Here is a 17,340-nt window from a genome sequence, read left to right on the forward strand (position 1 = left end):
CTCCCCCCCCCCAAATAAATCGCTCTACTTGCAATATGTCCAGGTTTTCCCAACCGACATCCACACAGCAAAATGCTCCCCTCGTTTTAATGCAGTTTAATGAAAAGCTCGTGATTCATAGACTCATAGAACTATAGAGCTGGAAGGGACCCAAAGGTCATCTAGTCCAACCCACGGCAGTGCAAGAATCACAGCTAATAATGGTTCCAGAAAAAAGCATCGTTGGACTGGTGTAGCATCCAGACCAGAATTGCCCACTCCAGTCTGTTAACGGAGAAATCCGAGGGCTCCCTTGGACAAAAAAAAAACACAAGGACACCAGCCAGGAATACCAGAGCAAAACAGCAGCCAGTAGGCTTGGTCTTTATTGAAGGCTGTCGTGACAGGACTCCCACCTGCCACAAGGTGGAAGAAGACAGAAGCCCAGAACAAAAGAAGACCCCAACTTTTATTAGTTGCTAATCCCCCAAACTACACCCCTAAGACTACATCACAAAAAAGGCTGAGGGAGGAGTTGTGGTGGTAACCTGAGTGTCTTGTCACCTGGTTGGTTCCTCCTTTCCCCCTCCACATGAGTCATTTCCAGAGGACAAAGGGGGGTTGGCAGTTTCCTGCCCCCAGAGGGAAGATCTGATCATTGTCCTTTGTTCCAGTCCGTGTTGAATCCACTCCCATATGCAAGTCCTTTGTGACCCTGATGGTCTTCGGTCTGGGACCATCACGGTTGGCATGCCAACTGGGTAGGGCTCCTGCGTATGTGTTGGTATGCTCAAGGGATTATGGCCGCCCTGTATCAAAGCTTCCCCCTTTGATAGTCCTTTCTTCATGGAGCAAAATAAAAGTGGACCGGTGTAAATCCGATGTACGGTTGATTTTCTATAAATTTATAACAGAAACGTCACGTATGTCATGTGTGAGTGTGTGTGTATGTGTCGTGTTTGTACAAACTGAATGATTGGGGGGGGGGTTTCTTGCAACAAGTTTTACCCAACCTTGGTGACACCCAGACATTGTTGGACCCCCAACTCCCAACACCCAGCATGACCAGAAATTATGGGAGTTGTAGTATGACAAAAAGCGGAGGGCGCCAAGTTGGGTAAGCCTGACCTGCTCTGACTGGCAGTATCCAGAAAGGTTTCCTGCTGCAATGAAAATTCAGACAGATATCTTCTCTGTGACCTGTGGTCCTTTCCCTCAGGGGTGGTAAATGGGGTTTTTTTTTCCCTAGCAGAAGGGCCACACTCCCTCCTGGGCAACTTTTGGGGGTCCACATGCTCGTGGAAGCAAAAGCAGGAAGAGCAAACCAATGTAAATCAGAGGCTGGTGGGAAACCCGCCATCAGGATTCGAACACAAGACCGCTCTCCTCTCCTGTGGTTTCCAGTAACCGGTAATTTCAGAAGCATTTCTGCCTCCCAACTGTGGAGGCAAAGCATAATAACAATAATAATAATAATATAATTTATTATTTATACCCCACCCATCTGGCTGGGCTTTCCCAGCCACTCTGGGCGGCTTCCAACAAACACTAAAATTAGTAACCTATTAAACATTAAAAGCTTCCCTAAACAGGGCTGCCTTCAGATGTCTTCTAAAAGTTTGGTAGTTATTTTTCTCTTTGACATCTGCTGGGAGGGCATTCCACAGGGAGGGCGCCACTACCGAGAAGGCCCTCTGCCTGGTTCCCTGTAACTTGGCTTCTTGCAGTGAGGGAACCGCCGGAAGGCCCTCGGCGATGGACCTCAGTGTCCGGGCTGAACAATGGGGGTGGAGATGCTCCTTCAGATACAGTGGTGCCCCGCAAGACGAACGCCTCGCAAGACGGAAAACCCGCTAGACGAAAGGGTTTTCCGTTTTGGAGGCGCTTCGCAAGACGAATTTCCCTATGGGCTTGCTTCGCAAGACGACAGCCCATAGGGAAATCTCCGGGACAGTGGGGAAGCGCAGCTCGTCTTCCCCGCTGTCCTCGGACCTCCTCCGAAGCCTGGCGGCGGGGCGGGGACACCTCCTCCCGCCGCCGGGCTTCGGAAGGATGCCCCGATGCCGGGCGGCGAGGCGGGAACGCCTCCCCCCGCCGCCCGGCATCGGAACGATGTCCCGAAGCCGAGCGGCGGGGCGGGAACGCCTCCCCCCGCCGCCCGGCTTCGGGGCATCGTCCCGATGCCGGGCGGCGGGGCAGGAACGCCTCCCCCCGCCGCCCGGCTTCGGGGCATCTTCCCGATGCCGGGCGGCGGGGCAGGAACGCCTCCCCCCGCCGCCCGGCTTCGGGGGATCGTCCCGATGCCGGGCGGCGGGGCAGGAACGCCTCCCCCCCGCCGCCCGGCTTCGGGGCATCTTCCCGATGCCGGGCGGCGGGGCAGGAACGCCTCCCCCCGCTGCCCGGCTTCGGGGGATCGTCCCGATGCCGGGCGGCGGGGCAGGAACGCCTCCCCCCCGCCGCCCGGCTTCGGGGGATCGTCCCGATGCCGGGCGGCGGGGCGAGAAAGCCTCCCCCCGCCGCCTGGCATCGGAACGATGTCCCGAAGCCGGGCGGCGGGGCCGCGAAGCCTGGGCGCGCTGGCAACTCTCCGCAAGGAGCGCTCCCGCTGCTTGCGGAGAGGTCCGCGAAGCCTGTCCTGGACCTCTTCTGAAGGCAGGCGGGGGGCAAAAGTCTTTGTCCCCCCTGCTTGCCTTCCCAGGGGCTTTTAAATCGCCCGGACAGAAGAGGTCGGGGGAAGGCGGTTTCCATAGGAACGCATTAATTGATTTTCAATGCATTCCTATGGAAAACCGTGCATCGCAAGACGAAAAACTCGCAAGACGAAGAGACTTGCGGAACGAATTAATTTCGTCTTGCGAGGCACCACTGTATACTGGACAGAGGCTGTTTAGGGCTTTCAAGGTCAGCACCAACACTTTGAATTGTGCTCGGAAACGTACTGGGAGCCAATGTAGGTCTTTCAAGACTGGTGTTATGTGGTCTCGGCGGCCACTCCCAGTCACCAGTCTAGCTGCCGCATTCTGGATTAGTTGTAGTTTCCGGGTCACCTTCAAAAGTAGCCCCACATGCAGCGCATTGCAGTAGTCCAAGCGGGAGATAACCAGAGCATGCACCACTCTGGCGAGACAGTCTGCGGGCAGGTAGCCTGAGCCTCTATTATTTGTCTAATCCAATATTCAAGATACTGGATTTTAAATCAGGCATGGCCAAACTTGGCCCTCCAGATGTTTTTTTGAGACTACAATTCCCATCATCCCTGACCACTGGTCCTGCTAGCTAGGGATGATGGGAGTTGTAGTCCCGAAACATCTGGAGGGCCAGGTTTGGCCATGACTGTTTTAAATTGTAGCAATCTGCTCCTGGGACCTGGTGTCAAAGGACCAATAATAAATCCAGTGTTGAATTGGCAAGATTTGAACTGGGGTCTTCTCGATCTGTAGCTCAGTCTCGTCTAAAGAGAGCCCCATCCTTACACGGGAGTAAATAATTGCCACAGATCAGGATAGGAAAGATGGCCACGAAAACATGCCCATGGCAAGACGACAGCCACAGCGGATATTTTATGTGAATTAGTTAGCAAAAAATCCAGATAATTTCCCCCAGGTTAGAAATATTGTGTTATTATCCAGGCCTCCTGCATGTTCGCTACAAATTCTTATTTGTTGCAAGGAAGTTTGATTCCACATGTGATTCCACACGTCTCGACGCATCTTCCTGTCACTTTCCTTTATGCAAAAAAAACCAACCTCTTAATCTTTCTAATTAGAATGCAATCTAATCAAAATCTCAAACAGGAATGGAAAGGTGTAGAAGAATACATAGCCAAAAGATGCTCCAACAAGAATTTATTGCTATGCATAGACTGATTTCACAAAGTTAAGTTAAGCTCAGCAGATATATAAGATTGAACGTTTAATTATTAAGATGCAAAAATTACAATCTCAATAATAAAGTTACAAAATAATAACAAGGAAGTCACGCACAGGGCAAGGAATAAGAAATGGATCAATGTTAGTACATAATGAAATGTTAAATTTACGAATATAATGTAGATGTATCATTATGTAAAGATTTCATATATTGCATTGCAACATTAAAAATAAATAAATAAACTCTTAATCTTTTGGAGAAGCGGGTTTGTTGCACAAGCCTCCCTAATCAACTTTAATTGCACAACCTGAATTTGCCGGCAAGCGATTGGATCGTGGCCAAAAGGGGAGGCCGGCCATAAATGATTGCCCCCGGGTGATCTGCACTGGTAAATCTGGATTTTCAGAAAAGGTAATTGCATTTGTGGTTTCAACTTGTCTTCTCCTTTGCCTAGTCGGAGTTCAAAAAGTAGGGCTCGTCCGGGATTTGAACCCGGGACCTCTCGCACCCTAAGCGAGAATCATACCCCTAGACCAACGAGCCAGTTGCTTGCAGTCCTTCCAGATGTTCTTTTCAGGCCGGCTGGTAATTTGCAGGCTCAAATTACCTTCTCTCTGCATGTGGCAGGCAAGGAACAGGGTGATGCGCCACATTCCCATATGGCACTCACATGCTCATGTCCACGTTGCTCAGGAGCAAAGCTCTTAACCCCTTTGGCGCCGGGGAGAATTGGGCAGACTGGATTCTGCGAAGTAAATGGGAATTTAACACGCAGAGGAGCATCTTAAGCTACATTTACTCCTCTGCCCTTAAAGGGGGAAAAGTCCAATATATTCGGGGTGGGGAAAAGGGGTGGAGGAATAAGCAGAGCATGAGGCCAAAATCCCAAGCAAGCTTGCTACCACTTGGGTTGCCAACTTTCTAACCAGCCTCTGTTGCTGTGCTTTTAATGAGGCAGTTTAGTACGCCAACATTCATTTGGTTCACAGTGGTACCTCGGTTCTCAAACTTAATCCGTTCCGAAACCAAAGCTTTCCAAAACCTAGGCACGCTTTCCCACAGAAAGTAATGCAAGACGGATTAATCCATTCCGGACTTTTAAAAACAACCCCTAAAACAGCAATTAAACATGGATTTTACTTTCTAACGAGACCACTGATCCATAAAATGAAAGCGATAAATGATGTACTGCAGTCACACAATCAATCTGTCAGAAGCTGAACTGGGTTCCACACAGTCACAAAAAGAGAAAAAAAGAGCCGCAAAAACAAAAATGCAAAATAAATAGCAAAAACAGACAGACTTTAGCATAACACTCAAACAGAAGTGTGGCACTCAAAACGGAAGCATAACACTCAAAAAAGAGCGTGTTCAGCTTCTGAAAAAAAGTTCACAAACCAGAACACTTACTTCCAGGTTTGCAGTGTTTGGGTTCCAAGTTGTTTGAGTACCAAGGCATTTGAGAACCAGGGTACCACTGTAATAATAATAATAATAATAATAATAATAATAATAATAATAATAATTTATTTATACCCCACCCATCTGACTGGGTTTCCCCAGCCACTCTGGGTGGCTCCCAACAGAATAAAAAAGCGATAAAATATCAAGCATTAAAAACTTCCCTAAACACTTTATAAAATTATTCCACTTTATTTGTAGTTCTGCAGTGCTACCCCCAATGTTAACTCGTTCTTGCCGTCTAGAGGGACTCTCATGAGCTACAGAGAATCTAAAGGGGAACAGGGGAAAACATTTGTGGTAGAAATAGCTACAGGATTTCAACAGGAAACTGCAGGTCATGGACTGGTTGAATCTAAAGCAGTCTGCCTGCCCTGAAATTTTCGCAGGTACAAACTGTATTAAAAGTGGAGTCGCGTATAACCAGCCCAGTTGCATCCTGGGCACAAATCGTCATAGAATCATAGAATCCTAGAGTTGGAAGAGACCACAAGGGCCATCGAGTCCAACCCCCTGCCAAGCAGGAAACACCATCAGAGCACTCCTGACATATGGTTGTCAAGCCTCTGCTTAAAGACCTCCAAAGAAGGAGACTCCACCACACTCCTTGGCAGCAAATTCCACTGTCGAACAGCTCTTACTGTGAGGAAGTTCTTCCTAATGTTTAGGTGGAATCTTCTTTCTTGTAGTTTGGAACCATTGCTCCGTGTCCGCTTCTCTGGAGCAGCAGAAAACAACCTTTCTCCCTCCTCTATGTGACATCCTTTTATATATTTGAACATGGCTATCATATCACCCCTTATCATATCACCCCTTATGAAGCACACCATTCCCTGCAAAGAATGCTGGGAACTGTAGTCCGCCTGAGCTACAGTTCCCAGCACCCTTAGGCAACTACACTTCCTGGGATTACAGTGGATGCTTGGGTCGTGAACGTGATCTGTGCGGGAGGCACATTCGCAACCCGCAGCGTTCGCAACCTGCGAGCCATGCGTCTGCGCACACGCAGGTTGCAATTCGGCACTTCTGCGCATGAATAAAGCACAATTCGGCACTTCTGTGCATACGCAAAGCGCGATTTAGCGCTTCTGCAAATGCACAAACGCCCAAACCCGGAAGTAACCATTCCAGTACTTCCGGGTTCGGCATGGTGCGCAACCCAAAATCACACAACGCAAAGCGTCTGTAACCCGAGGTATGACTGTACTCGGAGGGAAATAATGTGTGCTTCAAATGTACGACGTGTGCATTGATAAAGTCGAGGGAATTCAGTTTCCAGTAGTGGAGTGGAGAGTGAATGGGGAGAGAGAGCAAGGACCGTTGAGGGAGTTGGGTTTATTTGGCCTGGAGAAGAGAAGGGGATACGAAAGCAAAAAACACAACTGTCCCGTTTTGAGCGGGACACCCCAAATTTACAGAAGCCGCCCCAGCTTCTGATCCCAATTCTGGATGTCCCATTTGGGTTCCTATGCTATAGCTGCTATTCTCTCTCTCTCTCTCTCTCTCAAATTCAGATTTACATATAACAATTAAAATCACATGTAAATCATAATAAAATATACATAGGATTCTCTGAATCCCTTGACTTCCCTCCATGGGCTCCATAGTTATTTTTTGCCAACTGCATCGTATAACATTCTCCATATTTCCTGAACGCTCAGTTCTCACCATAGTTCTTGTCACACTGCAAGCGGTTTTTTAAAAAATCCTGCCAACGTTTTTAATTGTTTACAGTGTTCTTTTTTTAGTTAGAACCATCCTTTACTAAATTTATTATCGTCTTGGTTTCTGATTTTCCCGGTCATTGCTGCTACAGCTGCGATTCTCCACATCGCAAGGGGGTTGGGATAGATGACTGCTGAGTGTCCCCGACTCTACGATTCTACAAAGTGCTTTTGAGAGAGGCTTCCTGGGAAGCGAACGGGGGAAATACGGCTCTGCGTCGCCTTGCCCTCTGCCATCCCGAAGAGTCCCTCGCAATCGGCTCCGATCTGGACAGCAAACGAGATTATCCCCTGAGAGGGGCTTAAGGGACAGCAGGTAAGAGTCTTAGATGCCCTCAATCCTCCAGTTTGCCTCTGGGATGATCAGGATTAGTGCCTGATCCCAGGCCGAGCCTCTAAGTGGATTGCCCCCTCTGTCCTCCTATAACAGGAGGGCAGGGGCCCCTCGGGCAGATCTCGGTCCCCGCGGCGCCACCAGGGACGATGTCCGGCGAAGAAGACTTCTACCTCTTTGAGAACATCTCCAAGGTGGGTCCTTGGGATGGTCCCCAGTACCACATCGCCCCAATGTGGGCCTTCTACTTCCAGACGGCCTTCATGGGCTTCGTCTTCTTCGCCGGGACGCCCCTCAACGCCATCATCCTGGTTGTCACCGTCAAATACAAGAAGCTCCGCCAGCCGCTGAACTACATCCTAGTCAACATCTCCTTTGCCGGGTTCCTCTTCTGTGTCTTCTCTGTCTTCACCGTCTTCCTGGCCAGCTCGCAGGGCTACTTCTTCTTCGGCAGGCACATCTGCGCCCTGGAGGCCTTCCTGGGCTCGGTGGCAGGTAAAAGCCCCGGAGGAGGAGCGGAGTAGAATACAGTTGCAGTGTCGGGTGGGTCCCCCTAAGGTCATCCAGCCTAACCTGCAGGGAATGGCAGCGGAAGAACGCCTGGCCTTTGTTGGGGATTCTGGTTCACGTCTCCTCTTCCTTGCCTTTTCAGTACACTTAAAGGACTCCCAATCGCAGAATAATAATAATAATAATAATAATAATAATAATAATAATAATAATTTATTGTTCATACCCTGTCCATCTGGCTGGGTTTAGCCAGCCACTCTGGGCAGCTCCCAACAAAAGATTAAAAATACATTAAAACATCAGACATTAAAAACTGCCTTCAGATGTCTTCTAAATGTCAGATAGTTGTTTATTTCCCATCTGCTGGGAGGGCGTTCCACAGGGTGGGCCCCACCACCGAGAAGGCCCTCTGCCTGGTTCCCTGTAACTTGGCTTCTCGCAGTAAGGGAACCACCAGAAGGCCCTCGGAGCTGGATCTCAGTGTCCAGGCTGAATGATGGGGGTGGAGACGCTCCTTCAGGTATATCAGAATAATAGACTTGGAGACTTGTGAGGGAACTCCAAGGTTCATCTAGTCCAGCCCAGAGAATCCCCGAATAACCCCTGACAGCACTACGCTGCAACCAACTGGAATGCACAAGGACTGTAATTCCTCCCCTTACATTTCTCCTTCTCCCTCCCCATCCCTTTTTCCTTGCGTGTCGTGCCCTTGGGGGCCTGGCTGGCTGCCGATCTTCGCCAACCCTTGTCCGTTTCTGTCTCCCCACCCACCCCAGGGCTGGTCACCGGCTGGTCCTTGGCCTTCCTCGCGTTCGAACGCTACATCGTCATCTGCAAGCCCTTCGGGAATTTCCGCTTCAACTCCAAGCATGCCCTTCTGGTGGTGGCAGCGACTTGGTTCATTGGCATTGGAGTCTCAATCCCACCCTTTTTTGGGTGGAGCAGGTGAGGTGGAAAAGGAGGGAGTCTTCCGAAGCCCAGATTGGGGGGAAGGTCCATAGACTGGAAACCTGTGTGTGTGTGTGTGTGTGTGTGTGTGTGTGTGTGTGTGTGTGTGTGATTTTTATTGGTTTTACATATAACCACATTCAAAATAAATTATAATATTTTAAAAAATTGTAAAGTAATAATGATAAATAATAATAATTTATTATTTCTACCCCGACAATCTGGCTGGGTTTCCCCAGCCACTCTTGGCGGCTTCTAACAGAACACTAAAATACAGTAACCTATTATACATTAAAAGCTTCCCTAAATAGGGCTGCCTTCAGATGTCTTCTAAAAGTATGGTAGTTGTTTTTCTCTTTGACATCTGGTGGGAGGGCGTTCCACAGGGGAGGCGCCACCACCGAGAAGGCCCTCTGCCTGGTTCCCTGTAACTTGGCTTCTCGCATGAGGGAACCGCCAGAAGGCCCTCAACGCTGGACCTCAGTGTCCAGGCTGAACGATGGGGGTGGAGACGCTCCTTCAGGTATACTGGGCTGAGACCGTTTAGGGCTTTAAAGGTCAGCACCAACACTTTGAATTGTGCTCGGAAACGGAGCCAATGTAGGTCTTTCAAGACCGGTGTTATATGGTCTCGGCGGCCGCTCCCAGTCACCTGTCTAGCTGCCACATTCTGGATTAGTTGTAGTTTCTGGGTCACCTTCAAAGGTAGCCCCACGTAGAGCACGTTGCAGTAGTCCAAGCCGGAGATAACCAGAGCATGCACCACTCTGGCCAGACAGTCCGCGGGCAGGTAGGGTCTCATCCTGCGTACCAGATGGAGCTGGTAGACAGCTGCCCTGGACACAGAATTGACCTGCGCCTCCATGGACAGCTGTGAGTCCAGAATGACTCCCAGGCTGCGCACCTGGTCCTTCAGGGGCACAGTTACCCCATTCAGGACCAGGGAGTCCCCCACACCCACCTGTCTCCTGTCCCCCAAAAACTGTACCCCCAAAAACAGTACCAGCTAAGTTTGCTACTGGACAGTTTTTTGATTTATTTATTTATTTCGACTGCATCAGACCAACACGGCTACCTACCTGAATATAATCACATTGCGTAACATCGTACCCTATTATTTTCTCTCTTTGGCTCTTCTTAGCCTAATGACTTCCGTCCCTCCCATCTGACGGTTCACAAAACTAAACTTTGCATCTTTACATTTTGCTTCATTTCCTACCCTTGTTACACCATTGCCTTTAAACACTATATTACTCCACCTGAATAGGTAGCAATTTCATCTCACAAATCTTCAGATCACCCTGCTAATGATGTTAATTGCTTACAGTTGTCTTTCAAATATAATATAAATTTGTTCCAGTCCTTTTGGATTGCTTGATATCGCTGGTTCCAGATTCTTCCTGTCAGTTTTGCCAGTTCTGCAAAATCCATCAGCCTCATCTGCCTCTCTTCTTTTGCTGGTAACTCCTGTCGTTTCCATCTTTGGGCTAACAAAATTCTTGCTGCAGTTGTTGCACATAAGAACAATTTTTTATCTTGTCTCAGTATCTCTCTACCCACTATCCCCAATAAAAAACACTTCTGGTTTTTTAACAAAAGTGTTTTTGAACATTTTCTTTAGCTCATTATATATCATTTCCCAGAAAGCTTTTACCTCTTTACATATCCACCACATATGGTAAAAAGTACCCTCCTTTTCTTTTATCAGATCTAAATGATCACACAACAGCAAAGGTTGCTAGGTTTATCGAGGGTGCAATGAGATTAAGGGCCACTATCTGAACAATAATATTGGTCATTTGATTGCCCTTTTTACCCATTTCTGTCTTTTTATTTGTATATATTGCTTGTTTTATGTTGCCATGGCCGTTGGCTAATGCGAATAAAGTCTATTATTATTAAAATTACCCTCCTTTTCCTTACATTTCCAACATGTTGTTGTTGTTGTTTAGTCATTTGGTCGTATCCAACTCTTTGTGACCCCCTGGACCAGAGCACTCCTGTCTTCCACTGCCTCCTGCAGTTTGGTCAAACTCATGCTGGTAGCTCCTTTAACACTGTCCTACCATCTCGTCCTCTGTCGCCCCCTTCTCCTTGTGCCCTCCATCTTTCCCAACATCAGGGTCTTTTCTAGGGAGTCTTCTCTTCTCGTGAGGTGGCCAAAGTCTTGGAGCCTCAGCTTCAGGATCTGTCCTTCCAGTGAGCACTCAGGGCTGATTTCCTTCAGAATGGAGAGGTTGGATCTTCTTGCAGTCCATGGGGCTCTCAAGAGTCTCCTCCAGCACCAGAATTCAAAAGCATCCATTCTTCGGCGATCAGCCTTCTTTATGGTCCAGCTCTCACTTCCATACAGCACTACTGGGAAAACCATATTTTGGAAATATGCTCCTACAGAGCCAATGTCCTCCTCTGACCCCTTCTCCTCTGCCTTTCAGGTTCATCCCCGAAGGCCTGCAGTGCTCCTGTGGCCCCGACTGGTACACAGTTGGCACCAAGTACAAGAGCGAATACTACACCTGGTTCCTCTTCATCTTCTGCTTCATCGTGCCCCTCACCCTCATCGTCTTCTCCTACTCGCAGCTCCTGGGCGCCCTCCGTGCCGTAAGTACCTCCTGCCCAGCTCCTCTGACCCCTTTCACAACAACCTTGTGAGGTAGGGTAAGGTGGACAGGGAGCGGCGAGCGCCCGAGGTCGCCTAGGGAGCTGGCCGTGTCGAGATTCGAACCCCGGTCTCTCTCAGGTCCTAGTCCGGAACTTTAACCACTATACCCCACTTCCCCAGAGTTGCCAGATATATCAGGAAAGCCCTGCTGGACCTCAAGTTGATGTTGGCATCCCAGGGGCGCCATTTCTTAAGAGACGCTAAAAAGACAAGGGTCCCTGCGGCTGGATCAAACCCAGTACAGTGGTACCTCGGGTTACAGACGATTCAGGTTACAGACTCTCCTAACCCAGAAATAGTACCTTGGGTTAAGAACTTTGCTTCAGGATGAGAACAGAAATCGTGCGGCGGCGGCAGCAGGAGGCCCCATTAGCTAAAGTGGTGCTTCAGGTTAAGAACAGTTTCAGGTTAAGAACGGACCTCCAGAACGAATTAAGTTCTTAACCCGAGTTACCACTGTTCTCGCTGTGTGCAAACAACCATCTAAATGGGAAGCCTGTAAGTAATAATAATAATAATAATAATAATAATAATAATAATAATAATTTATTATTTATACCCAGCCCATCTGGCTGAGTTTCCCCAGCCACCCTGGGCGGCTCCCAATCGAGTGTTAAAAACAGTACAGCGTTAAATATTAAAAACGTCCCTGAAGAGGGCTGCCTTCAGATGTCTTTTAAAGATAGGATAGCTGCTTATTTCCTTAACATCTGAAGGGAGGGCGTTCCTCAGGGCAGGGGCCACCACCGAGAAGGCCCTCCGCCTGGTTCCCTGTAACTTGGCTTCTCGCAGGGAGGGAACCACCAGAAGGCCCTCGGAGCTGGACCTCAGTGTCTGAGCTGAACGATGGGGGTGGAGACGCTCCTTCTGGTATACTGGACCGAGGCCATTTAGGGCTTTAAAGGTTAGCACCAACACTTTGAATTGTGCTCGGAAACGTACTGGGAGCCAATGTAGGTCTTTCAAGAGTTATGTGGTCTCGGAGGCCACTCCCAGTCACCAGTCTAGCTGCCACATTCTGGATTAATTGCAGTTTCCGGGTCACCTTCAAAGGTAGCCCCACGTAGAGCGCATGACAGTAGTCTAAGCGGGAGATAACTAGCAAGCAAATGATGAAATTGTATAAATGCATGGGGAATAGAAATTTTTTCGGGATGAGCATTGCAGATACGTTTCCTCAAGTCTCCAATTCACCCAGCCTCTGTTGGCATCATGCTTTCAGCTGATTAGGAAATCAAACTAATCCCGTTTTGACAACACACCAGTAACTACCAGGATAGCTTTTTTTTTTGCCGCCATTTCCAGAAGCCCTCTACTCTTCCCGAATATCTAATCCTCTTTCAAAGCCAGATAGGTTGGTGGCCACTCCTGTGGCAGGGAGTTCCGCCGTCAGCTGTGCTGATGGAACCACCCCCACGGCGCTAGGCCACACCCCACCCTACAGTGCTCCCACCCGGCCACCGATAGCCGCCGAGTGAACGCCTCTGCGTAGTTCTGGGGGCATCGGTCACTCATTCACTGCCGAGCGAGCATTACAGCGGGTCAGGCTGGATGGCCTTTGGGGAGCCCCCTTCCAATTGCTACAGTGCTACAGCTCTGGGAAAACGACACGTTCCGGGCCCCTGCCCTCCTTCTCCAGGTAGCCGCTCAGCAGCAGGAGTCAGCCACGACCCAGAAGGCCGAGCGGGAGGTCTCTCGGATGGTGGTGGTGATGGTGGGGTCGTTCTGCCTCTGCTATGTCCCCTACGCCGCGCTCGCCATGTACATGGTCAACAACCGGGACCACGGCCTGGACCTGCGATTGGTCACCATCCCCGCCTTCTTCTCCAAGTCCGCCTGTGTCTACAACCCCATCATTTATTGCTTCATGAACAAGCAGGTGAGTCGACAGCCAGCCGCTCTGCAGGCGGGGAAAGGGGCGCAAAACGTGGTGGGGCTACAAGATTGCGATTCACTGCCGGCATCCCATTTGTCTCGAGAGGCAATGGAGTGGGCTTTCAGGGGTCAAACCGCTGGGGAATCACAGCTCTGTTTATACCCCATCCATCTGACTGGCTTGCCCCAGCCACTCTGGGAAGCTTCCAACATTAATAGTAATATTTATTTATTTATTTATTTGTTTGTTTGTTTATTTGTTTATTTATTTATTTATTTATACCCCGCCCATCTGGCTGGGTTTCCCCAGCCACTCTGGGCAGCTTCCAACATATATAAGAATAAGAATAAGAATAAGAATAAGAATAAGAATAAGAATAAGAATAAGAATAAGAATAAGAATAATTTATTATTTATACCCAGCCCATCTGGCTGGGTTTCCCCAGCCACTCTGGGTGGCTTCCAACATATATAAGAATCAGAATCAGAATCAGAATCAGAATCAGAATCAGAATCAGAATCAGAATCAGAATCAGAATCAGAATCAGAATCAGAATCAGAATCAGAATCATTTGTTATTTATACCCCGCCCATCTGGCTGGGCTTCCCCAGCCACTCTGGGTGGCTTCCAACAGAACACTAAAATACAATAACCTATTAAACATTAAAAGCTTCCCTAAACAGGGCTGCCTTCAGATGTCTTCTAAAAGTCAGATAGTTGATTATTTCCTTGACATCTGATGGGAGGGCGTTCCACAGGGCGGGGGCCACTACCGAGAAGGCCCTCTGCCTGGTTCCCTGTAACCTCACTTCTTGCAGGGAGGGAACCGCCAGAAGGCCCTCAGCGCTGGACCTCAGTGTCCGGGCTGAACTATGGGGGTGGAGATGCTCCTTGAGGTTTCCTGGTCTGAGACCATTTAGGGCTTTAAAGGTCAGCACCAACACTTTGAATGGTGCTCGGAAACGTACTGGGAGCCAATATAGGTCTTTCAGGACCGGTGTTATGTGTTCCCGGCGGCCGCTCGCAGTCCCCAGTCTAGCTGCCGCATTCTGGATTAATTGCAGTTTCCGCGTCACCTTCAAAGGTAGCCCCACGTAGAGCGCATGGCAGTAGTCCAAGCGGGAGATAGCCAGAGCATGCACCACTCTGGCCAGACAGTCTGCAGGCAGATGGGGTCTCAGCCTGCGTACCAGATGGAGCTGGCATAAAAACACAATAAAATGTTAAACATTAAAAAAAAAAAAACTTCACAGTTCAGGACTGCTTTCAGATGTCTTCTAAGTTGTCTCTTTGACTTGGGGATCGCATAACTCCATACCCTCCAATATTTTCTGATATTTCCCACTTAAGGAAAAGTGGGACATTCCAGGATGAAATCCCTGGAAAATAGGGACACACACACACACACACAAACACACACACACAATATTTTCTGTTTTACAATTTAGAATATTCATTTAAACAACCTTAAAATATCAATGATTTCCCTTCTTCTCTTCCCATGGTTCATTTTGCATAACATAAATCCCTGCATGTTTTACAAAAACTATACCATTCAGTATTCCATTATTACATCCATCAAAACTGACTTACACTGTTGAATTTATCTGAATGCTGCCAACGTTTTCAAGCGTACACAGTTTGCTCCCATATATTCAATAAACGTTTTCCAATCTCCTTTAAACGTATTTCCTTCTTGCTCTCTTATTCTATATGTTGGATCCGCAAGCTGCGCATAGTCCATCAGTTTAAGCTGCCATTATTCTTTGTTTAGGGACACGGGTGGCGCTGTGGGTTAAACCACAGAGCCTAGGACTTGCTGATCAGAAGGTCGGCAGTTCAAATCCCCGTGACGACGGGGTGAGCTCCTGTTGCTCGGTCCCTGCTCCTGCCAACCTAGCAGTTTGAAAGCACATCAAGTGCAAGTAGATAAATAGGTACCGCTCCGGCGGGAATTTCTGTGCACTGCTCTGGTTCGCCAGAAGTGGCTTAGTCATGCTGGCCACATGACTCGGAAGCTGTACGCTGGCTCCCTCGGCCAATAAAGCGAGATGAGCGCCGCAACCCCAGAGTCGGCCACGACTGGACCTAATGGTCGGGGTCCCTTTACCTTTATTCTTTGTTTGATACCTCGCTCATTTTCCATTTTTGAGCTAACAACAACTCCCTTTCCTTGCCAGTTCCGGGCTTGCATCATGGAGACCGTTTGTGGCAAACCCATGACCGATGAGTCTGACGTCTCCAGCTCAGCCCAGAAGACAGAGGTGTCCTCGGTTTCCTCCAGCCAGGTCAGCCCCAGCTAAGGAGAGCGTGCCGGGGGTCCCGAGAAGGCGAGAGACCCTCCCCAGCCGCCCAAAGCCGGGCCCAGGATGTCCAGGGGAGAGAGAGGGCCAAAAGGGTTCCTCCACGGTTCGGACCCAGGGCAAAGGCCCGGGACTTCAATACCCAGATAATTTGGTCTCTCGTAGTTTCACACGGACAAAACGGACCGGCTCAATCAAGCGAAAAAAGGACAGCAACGGTCAGATCGAGTCTCCAGGGGTTACTGGTGCAGAGTCGTCGGGCAGAACCATGCTCATTTCCTTCTGAATTTGGAGTTGTTCAAGAAGCTAAACCACCAGATTTATTTAAGACGATTTTAACCCTTTAAAAATTACAGTTGCGCTCAGGTTGAGTTGTGGGAAACGGCACGTTCAAAGAGCCAACTTGGGGAGGGGGGTAGCAGGAAGATGGCGGGCATTAAAAGTTAAGAGGGGCCAGCCATGGGAATTAATCCGAAGGAATTAAAACTAGGAAGCAGAAGGCGCTGTGAAGCCAGCCTGCTGAAACCCTCATGGAATTGCCATGTCCCCTTCAGGGTTTTTTGGCAGCACCTTTCAAAGCAGCAAGCATGAGGCCTAGAAACTTGATTTTGCAAAGCGAGTTGCTGCACGGAAGCAGAGAGCCCTGAAGTGTACAGTCAACTCACAAACTGCCCTGCGTGTAATGACCGCAACTCCTGTCTACTACCGCTATTTTAATACGTATCTAGGGCCAGAATGTTTAGACGCCGGACCCAGGGCCTCACAAATGACAACTGGGAGGATAGACAGAAAGAAGTTTGGGAATGAGCGGTGGTGAGGATAGGGATTGAAGAGGGTCAGACTAGATGACCCACAGGGTCCCTCTACGATTCTGTGATAAGGGCAGATAGCAGCGAAGTAGCTGGGAAGACTTTAAGAACTGGAGCTGGGGGGCAAGAGCTGCTCGATGGCTGTTTTCAGGACAGGCTAAGGCAATATTGGCAGCAAGAGTCCTCCTTAAGCCATAATCAGGGGGTACAATCATATTGTCACCCCCAGGAGCTGTGAAAACTGGCCGTCCTTTAGTTTATTGCGATATTGTGCCAGGGTGGGGGAGAGCTTTTGGATCCCCTCCTTCAGGGACCAAAGCATTCCTTAGGAGCATCCATGCGCTCTGTTCCAGAAGGAAAATGGGACCAGTTTTATCTGATGGGGGAGGCAAAATGACTGATGGGATGACAAGGAAAGCCCAGTAGAAACAAAGGAGGAGGAGATGAGGACCAGAAGCTCGAAACTGCTTGTTTGGGAAGAGTATTTGCAGAGAGGCTGTGCGTGTTGAGCATCCCAGCTTGAATCTCTAGCCCACCTAATTAAAACTTTCTAATTAAAAGCGGAAGGGCTGCAAAGAAACTCTCACTGCCTGAGCTCTCTCCCAGTCGGAGTAGGTAGCATCTCTCTATCACACACAAACGCACTCATCACTTTTGCAAAGGATCTGTAGAAAGAGCCCATGGAATTCAAGCAGATCCGCTTGGAAGCGCGTTCTTTTTTAATAGATGTGAGCTGCGATTTGACAGTGGTTTGGGGCTCGCTTGCTCAAGATGATGATCCGTAGGGAGGCTCAGTGGCTCAGTGGCAGAAGCCCTCAAGAACGCAGTGGCACCACGTTGGCAAACCTAATAATAATAATAATA

The 17,340-nt window shown here is 49.0% G+C and overlaps 1 protein-coding gene across 1 annotated transcript; it reads left to right on the forward strand.

Moving 5' to 3' along the window:
- The first annotated feature begins 7,511 nt into the window (after window positions 1-7,511).
- OPN1SW (opsin 1, short wave sensitive) lies at window positions 7,512-17,331 on the forward strand. The gene is made up of 5 exons (XM_081880136.1): window positions 7,512-7,863; window positions 8,655-8,823; window positions 11,262-11,427; window positions 13,128-13,367; window positions 15,545-17,331. The coding sequence occupies exons 1-5, from the start codon at window positions 7,518-7,520 to the stop codon at window positions 15,665-15,667; spliced, it is 1,044 nt and encodes a 347-aa protein (XP_081736262.1). The 5' UTR covers window positions 7,512-7,517; the 3' UTR covers window positions 15,668-17,331.
- Window positions 17,332-17,340: the final 9 nt, after the last annotated feature.

Source organism: Podarcis erhardii (genome assembly GCF_964252035.2).
Source record: "Podarcis erhardii genome assembly, chromosome: 10".
In the NCBI taxonomy this organism is placed as follows: Eukaryota; Metazoa; Chordata; class Lepidosauria; order Squamata; family Lacertidae; genus Podarcis; species Podarcis erhardii.